Below are 8,419 nucleotides of genomic sequence, written 5' to 3' on the forward strand. Positions count from 1 at the left end.
CTGCTGGATTTTGTCAAGTGCTTTCTCTGCATCTATTGATATGATCATGTGATTTTTATTTTTCATTTTGTTAATGTGGTGTATCACATTAATTGATTTGGGGATGTTGAACCACACTTGCATACTAGGGATGAATCCCACTTGATCATGGTGTATGATATTTTTAATGTATTGCTGAATTCTGTTCGCTAATATTTTGTTGAGGATTTTTGCATCTATGTTCATTAGAGATATCGGCCTGTATTTTTCTTTCTTTCTTTTTCTTTTTTTTTTTAAAGATTTTTATTGGGGAAGGGGAACAGGACTTTATTGGGGAACAGTGTGTACTTCCAGGCCCGTTTTCCAAGTCAAGTTGTTGTCCTTTCAATCTTAGTTGTGGAGGGTGCCGTTCAGCTTCAAGTTGTTGTCCTTTCAGTCTTAGTTGTGTCGGGCGCAGCTCAGCTCCAGGTCCAGTTGCCGTTCCTAGTTGCAGGGGGCACAGCCCACCATCCCTTGCGGGAGTTGAACCGGCAACCTTGTGGTTGAGAGGATGCACTCCAACCAATTGAGCCATCCGGGAGCTCAGCGGAAGCTCAGCTCAAGGTGCTGTGTTCAATCTTAGTTGCAGGGGGCGGAGCCCACCATCCCTTGCGGGAGTTGAGGAATGGAACTGGCAACCTTGTGGTTGAGAGCCCACTGGCCCATGTGGGAATCGAACCGGCAGCCTTCAGAGTTAGGAGCATGGAGCTCTAACCGCCTGAGCCACCAGGCCGGCCCCGAGTTTTCTTTTTTTGTGGTGTCTTTGTCTGATTTTGGGATCAGGGTGATAGTGGCTTCGTAAAAAGTGTTTGAAAGTCTTCCCTCCTTCTAGATTTTTTGGAAGAGCTTGAGGAGAGTGGGTGATAATTCTTTTTGAACGTTTTCTAAAATTCACCTGTAAAGCCATCTGGTCCAGGGCTTTTGTTTGTTGGGAGATTGTTGATTACTGATTCAATTTCCCTGGTGGTAATCAGTCTATTCAGGTTTTCTATTTCTTCTGCAGATAGCGTTGGAAGGTTGTATGCCTCTAGAAAATTGTCCATTTCTTCCAGATTGTCAAATTTGTTGGCATATAGTTGCTCATAGAAATTTCTTAAATTTTTTTGTATTTCTGCAGTGTCTGTTGTCACTTCTCCTCTTTCATTTCTGATTTTATTAATTTGGGTCTTCTCTCTCTTTTTTTTAATGAGTCTGGCTAAAGGTTTGTCAATTTTGTTTATCTTCTCTCAGAACCAACTCTTGGATTCATTGATGTTTTGTATTGTTTTTCTGGTTTCTATTTCATTTATTTCCGCTCTGATCTCTATTATTATCTCCTTCCTTCCTCATGCTTCCTTTGGGCTTATTTTGCTGTTCTTTTTCCAGATCCCTTAAGTGAGAAGATGAACTGTTGATTAGTGATTTTTTCTTGTTTCTTTAGGGTAGGCCTGCAATGCTGTGAATTTCCCTCTTAGGACTGCTTTCGTGGCATCCCATAGATTTTGAGTCGTCGTGTTTTCATTTTTGTTTGTCTCCAGATATCTTTTGATTTCTTGCTTGATCTCCTGCTTGACCCATTCATTATTTAGGAACGTGTTATTCAGCCTCCATGAATTGGTGTGTCTTCCAGTTTTTTTTCCTGTAGTTCACTTCTAATTTCATAGCACTGTGGTCAGAGAAGACAATTGGTATGATTTCAATTTTCTTAAATTTATCAAGACTTGTTTTGTGGCCTAACATATGGTCTATCTTGGAAAATGTTCCATGTGCGCTTGAGAAGAACGTATTTTCTGCAGCTTTGGGGTGAAATGCTCTGAAAATATCTATTAAATCCAAGTGGTCCAATGTGTCATTTAAGGCCGTTGTTTCCATATTGATTTTCTGTCTGGAAGACCTGTCCCTTGTTGTCAGAGGTGTGTTGAAGTCCCCTACTATGATAATGTTACTGTTGGTCTCTCTCTTTATGTCAGTCAGTACCTGTTTTATATATTTAGGTGCTCCTCTGTTGGGTGCATAGATGTTTACTAGGGTTATGTCCTCTTGTCAGATTGATCCCTTTATTATTATATAGTGCCCATCTTTGTCTTTTAATATGTTCTTCATTTTAAAGTCTATTTTGTCAGATATAAGTATTGCAACTCCAGCTTTTTTCTCATTTCCATTTGCATGAAATATCTTACTCTAACCCTTCACTTTCAGCCTGTGTGTGTCTTTTGATCTGAGGTGAGTCTCTTGTATACAGCATATACAAGGGTCTTGCTTTCTTATCCACTCAGCCACCCTATGTCTCTTGATTGGAGCATTCAATCTGTTTATATTTAAAGTGATTATAGATAGGTACATAGTGATTGCCATTTTTAAATTTGTAGTTAGATTGTTTTCATCTTTCTTCTATTTACAGAAGTCCTGTTAGTATTTCTTGCAATGCTGGCTTGGTGGTAATAAATTCCTTTAACTTATTCTTTTCTGGGAAGCTCTTTATCTCTCCATCAACTTTAAATGATAGCCTTGCTGGATAAAGCAATCTAGGTTGGAGGCCTTTGTTTTCCATGACTTTGAGTATCTCCTGCCACTCCTTCCTGGCCTTCAATGTTTCTGAAGAAAAGTCATTTGATAGTCTTATGGGAGTTCCCTTGTATGTAACCCTCTGTCTTTCTCTTGCTGCTTTTCGGACTCTCTCTTTGTCTTGAAACTTTGCCATTTTAACTATAATGTGTCTTGGTGTGAACCTGTTTGGGTTTATCCTGGTTGGAACTCTCTGCACTTCCTGGGCTTGTATGTTGGTTTCCTTCATCAGGTTGGGGAAGTTTTCAGACATTATTACTTCAAATATGTTCTTTTTTTTTTTTTTCTTAATTAGGGGGCTTTATTTTAATCTTTTTCTTTTTAAGATGCTACATAGTCAAACATAATTGGATTGGCCTTTTACATCATAAAATTAATTCACAGTCAAACTCTCAATTACGACTGGATAGATTATGTGAGGAGTCTCTCGCATCCCCTGCCCACCCCCACCGGCTGGTTCCCTCTCTGACCACTCTGCCATCTGACTCACTCGCCCCGACCCCAAGCTAGGGCCACATGGAAAAGGTCAGGACCAGACTCAGGGCAAATATGCTGGGAGTATGAGTGGTGGCTGGGGGGCGGGCAGTGAAGAAACAATACAAAGGGTAATACAGAGTTGACTGTCGCTACTAAAAATGTCCCTCCCTATGGTAGCTGTTATTTATTTACACAGAAAAATGCTTCCTGGCAGCTGTTCTCCAACATTCCAATAAACCTCCGTGTGTATGCAGAGCCCAGAACCTCCGGGCAGAGGAGCCCGCGGCCCTCCAGCAGCCATGTCAGCCTCGCCCACCGGCCTCAGGTAGCACAGGTGATTTTAGGCCACAGCATTAATTATAATCTTGTGACAGTAAGAAAACATGAGATGAAATACATTAAATAAGTTAAATATGCATTAAACATCTCTGAATAACAGTTCAGCCTCACTACATGAACCAACAGTAATTTAGCTTGGTCCCTTTAAGAGAACAAAGCATTGACTTTTATTTCCAAAGTGTCGGGTCAGTCAGTCAACATATGCCTCCCCCTCTTGACAAGCACATCTGACGCTGCCACAGCACAATTCTTTTCTGCTTCTGACTCTGATCATCAGTACCAAGGAACTCATGGCCTGGGCAGAACGTGGAAAGCAGCCTGGGGAGTGAGTGAGCAGCTTGGGGGTTACTCCGTGGAGGCGACGGCACTCCCCAGCGCCGAGGGCCAGCACCAACAGGCAAGGAAGAGTGTCGTGTTTTAAGAGAGGTAATCCAGCAACATGTACCGAGGCTACAAATGTTTAAAATGACATTTACAACATGCCATTATCACTTAATCATGGTTCCCCTTGTCATTAACAAAGATCATTCTTCTCCCCCAATCATTGACTACTCATTTGTAACTTTCTAAGAGATCGTTATATTATGTTCTATTCGTGTGCGCGCACCACTCGCACGCGCAGGGAGGGTAATTTAAAGGCAAGACCTGTGAGATGTCATCATACATTAATTTCTTTGTGTACACGGTTATGATAAATTTAAATCCCACGCCATGGCGGGCCGTCACCCGACCGGTTGGCCCGCGTCTTCGCGGCCTCTACAAAGCGATCTTCCCTATGACCACCCCGACGATGAAGAACAGGACCACCAGAGCCAGGAGCCGGCTGCTCAGGCCCTCCTCCTTGCCAGCCATGGCCAGCGCAGGGCCAGGGCTGTTGCTCTGTGCCGCCTTCCTCATCCGGAGTCCATCTTCTTCCTTGAAGTGCTTGTTCTCCTCCCAGAGCCTCTGAAGCTCACCTTGCAGCCTCCTACATTCTTCCATCACCTTCTTCACTTCAGTGTCATCCAAAGAAGAACTCAGAGATTTAGACACCGTAGGTGTTTCTGTCTTTGATGCAGTTGTGGATATAATTTTATTTATTTCTACATCATGTGGTTTATCATTTTCTGCTGGCAATTCAAACACACATCTAAGTTTTGAATCCATAAGGTCTTCCGGTTTTGCCTCCTTCCATACTGCTTCCATATCAGAAGTGTCACTTGGAGCAAACATAGACTGAACCATAAACTTGTGTTTACTTTTCTCATTGGGATCATAATCGAAAGGCTGTAACATCACGGAGACATTGATGGCAGCCCCTGCATCGATGACCCCGCTGTTGGGCCTCACGCAGTACCTACGCGGTCCTGTGGTCTTCACTTTAAAGCACACGTTGCGGTCTGTCGGGTTGCCAAGCTTCAGGTTGGTGGTGACAACGTCTGTGAAGGGACCTCGGAATTTGAGCTCGTGCTGCGGCTCGAGGCTCAGGACCTGCTCCACCTTCGCCATGTTCCTCCGCAGCCGGACACCTCTGGCGGGGAGACCCCTGGGAGGTCACCTGAGGCGGGAGGCGTTAATGCTGCGCCCCCTTTAAATTTGGAAAGGGGGGGCCGGCCGGGGCGCGGGCGGGGGTCCTTGCGGGCTCGCGCGGGGGGGTTGGCCTACGCGGTGCAGGCGCAGGGGCGGAGGGCGAGGGCGAGGCCCCAAATATGTTCTTAATCCCTTGCTTCCTCTCTTCACCTTCTGGTATTCCTATGATGCGCATGTTGCTGTGCTTGATGTTATCCCAGAGGTCTCTTAAGCCATCCTCATTGTTTTTTATTCTTTTTTCTTTCTGTTGTTCTGTTTGGGTGATCTCTGCTAACTTGTCTTCTAAGTCGCTGATTCGATCCTCTGCTTCATCTAACCTGCTGTTAATTCCTTCAAGTGAGTTCTTTATTTCGGTAATTGTGTTCTTTAGTTCTAACTGGTTGTTCATTATGATTTCTACATCCTTCTTTATGTTGTCTCTAAGCTCTTTAAACATTCTTATCATCAGTGTTCTGAACTCTGTCTCTGAAAGGTTGGTTACCTCTGTTTCATTTGGTTCCATTTCTGGAGGTTACATATAATTAGTGATATTACACATCTCCCTCCTGGTTGCAGTCTGAAGGGAAAGTATTCAATATTCATCACTGAGTATATTAGCTGTAAGTTTTTTATGCATAGTTATCAGATTTAGGAAGTTCCCTTTTATTCTTTGTTTGCTTATCAACTTCTTTTAAAGTATTTTCTTGTAAAGTGGGTCTGATGACAATGGATTGTCTCAGCTTTTGTCTGCCTGAGAATGTCTTTATTTTGCTTTCATTTTTTAAAGAATATGGACACTGGGTATATGTTCATTCTAGGTTGGCAGTTTTTGCTTTCAATACTTTAAAGATGTGTTCCCATTGTCTTTTGGCTACTGTGGTTTCTGTTAACAAATCAGCCATTTGTATTATTATTATTCCCGTGAAAGTAATGTGTCTTTATACCCTACCTGATCTGTATTATTTCTTCCTTGTACTCACTTTGGGCTTTGTTTGCTGTTCTTTTTCCAGTTCCCTTAAGTATTAAGATAGACTGTTGTGGTGAGATTTTTCTGTTTCTTTAGGTAGGCCTGTAGTGCTATGATTTTTCCTGTTAGGACTGGTTTTGCTGTGTCCCATACATTTTGTGTTGTTTTGTTTTGATTTTCATTTGTCTCAGGGTATTTTTCTATTTCTTTCTTGATCTCATTGTTGACCCATTCATTTAGTAACATGTTATTTAGTCTCCATGTTGTTGTGCGTTCTTCAGTGTTTTGTTTTCTGTTTGTTTGTTTGTTTGTTTTTTGTAATTTCTAATTCATACCCCTGTGGTCAGAGAAGATGTTTGATATGATTTCAGTGTTCTTAAACTTAAGACTTGGTTTATGGCGTAAGATGTGGTCTATCTTGGAAAATGGAGTCCATTTTCACCTGAAAAGAATGTATATTCAACTGCTTTGGGCAATATGCTCTAAAACTATCAATTAAATCCACCAGGTCTAGTGTGTCATTTAAAGCTGCTATTTCTATGTTGATTTTTTGTCTGGAAGATCTTTCCATTAGTATCAGTGGGGATGTGAAAGTCACCTACTATGATTGTTTTACTTTATGTCCACCAATATCTGCTTTATATATTTAGGTGATCCTATGTTAGGTGCATAAATTTTTACTAGGGTGATGTCCTCTTGTTGGAATGATCCCCTTATTTTTATGTAATGCCCTTCTTTGTCTCTTATTATAGTCTGCATTTTAAAGTGTATTTTGTCTGATATGAATATTGCTACTCCTGTTCCTGTGCCTGTATACCTATTTTCTTTGCCAGGTTCAGAAAGTTTTCAGTCATCATTTCTTTAAATAGATTCTCAATACCTTGCTCACTCTCTTCTCCTTTTGGTACTCCTATGGTGTGCATGTTGTTACTCTTGATGTCATTCCTACAGGTCCCTTTAGTACCTTCCTGTTATTTGTAATTCTTTTTTCTTTTTGTTGTTTTGATCGGATGTTTTCTGCTACTTTTTCTTCTAAATCGCTAATTCAATCCTCTGTTTCATTTAACCTGCTGTTGATTACTTCCAGTGTATTCTTCATTTCCATTACTGTATTCTTTATACAATAATGGTTCTTTTTTATGGTTTCGATGTCCTTCTTTGTGCTTGCTATCTCTTTGTTGAAATTTTCACTAAGTTCCTGAAACATTCTTATAATAAGTATTTTAAACTGTCTCTAGTAGGTTGGTTGTCTCCATTTCATTTAGTTTTATTTCTGGAGGTTTCTCCTGTTCTTTTCTGGGGGACTTGTTTCTCTGTTTTCTCATTCTGGCTGCTGATGTGTATTTGCTCCTGTGAATTTTGTAGATGTCCTATGTCTCTCAGTCTTTGCACGGTGGACTTATGTAGTATGTGTCCTGTGTGGTAGAATGGCGCATTCTCCCTGATCCCCCATGTGTGTATTCCAGGAGTTTTCCTTGAGTGTGTTGTGTATGTTCTCCTATTGTGGTTGAGCCTCAATTGCTTTTGGTGCGTCAGTGGGTGGGATTGACTCCCAGACTGACCGTGTGGAGTGGCTATGCACAAAGTGTATGAGCTGCTGTATGGGGGCTGACCCCTTAGAGGAGGATTTGCCCCCCATGGGTTCTTGTGCCTATAGAGAACCTCTCTTTGGGTGTGATGCCTGTGGGGCTAGCTAGGTAGTGCTCTGGAAAGGTCTGAAGCTGGCCTCTGTGTGTGTTGTTTCTGGTGTCTCTTGGGAGGGGCTTCCATGAAGGCCAATTTCAACCTTGCCTGTTACCAACCCATGTCTATCTAGTAGAAGCCCCAGAACTATATGTGGATGGCTGCTGCCTTTGCTGGACCTGGAGGCATGTGGGGGTGGCCTTACTGTGAACTGAGGCTGGCTGCCACCAATAGTTGGCCTGAAGCTGCTTAGAAAAAGGCTCAGGGCCCCCAACTCATTGTCACCTGCTGGCTGCCCATAAGGCTCAGCAGTTGAAAGAGCCTCCTTAGGTGTACAGGCTGGGCTGGTTGACCTGGTGTTGAGAGTGCCCATGGCGATGCAGCACTTGTGGACAAGGTGGATTCCCTGGGTGTCATGAGATGTGGCTGTTAGTTTTTACAAAGTTAATGCAGATGCAGTTCTTATGCCAGTGCCTGGCCTGTGACCACTTTGAACGGTGCTCTGAGAACACTTCAGCCAGTCACCCCTTGCCTTGGGGCAGTGCCTGTCCTGTGACCATTTCGTGATATACCCTTAGAATACCGCACCACACCACCGCTTGCCTCAGGCTCACAAATCCCCAAGAACTGCCCCAAAATTGCTGTGGCACAGGTTTTGGGTCGCTGTCCACCCCAAAATTATCCCAGGATTGTCATGGGCCATGTGCTGCTTTAAAAAGCTTTCTACTTCCTGTGGGGTGGGACTAGCAGCCCAGCAGTCAAGAGCATCCCAGGAGATGTAGCACCAGCTGTGCATGGGGGTAGGGAACCAGGATGTCACAATGGTGGTGCGCCCACATGGAT

The 8,419-nt window shown here is 42.9% G+C and overlaps 1 protein-coding gene across 1 annotated transcript; it reads right to left on the minus strand.

Annotated features, from left to right (window-relative positions):
• Positions 1–4,031: 4,031 nt before the first annotated feature.
• On the minus strand, positions 4,032–4,985 carry LOC117022604 (vesicle-associated membrane protein-associated protein B-like). The gene has a single exon (XM_033106728.1). The coding sequence runs from the start codon at positions 4,864–4,866 to the stop codon at positions 4,135–4,137; it is 732 nt and encodes a 243-aa protein (XP_032962619.1). The 5' UTR covers positions 4,867–4,985; the 3' UTR covers positions 4,032–4,134.
• Positions 4,986–8,419: the final 3,434 nt, after the last annotated feature.

This window comes from Rhinolophus ferrumequinum, chromosome 5 (genome assembly GCF_004115265.2).
Source record: "Rhinolophus ferrumequinum isolate MPI-CBG mRhiFer1 chromosome 5, mRhiFer1_v1.p, whole genome shotgun sequence".
NCBI lineage: Eukaryota > Metazoa > Chordata > Mammalia > Chiroptera > Rhinolophidae > Rhinolophus > Rhinolophus ferrumequinum.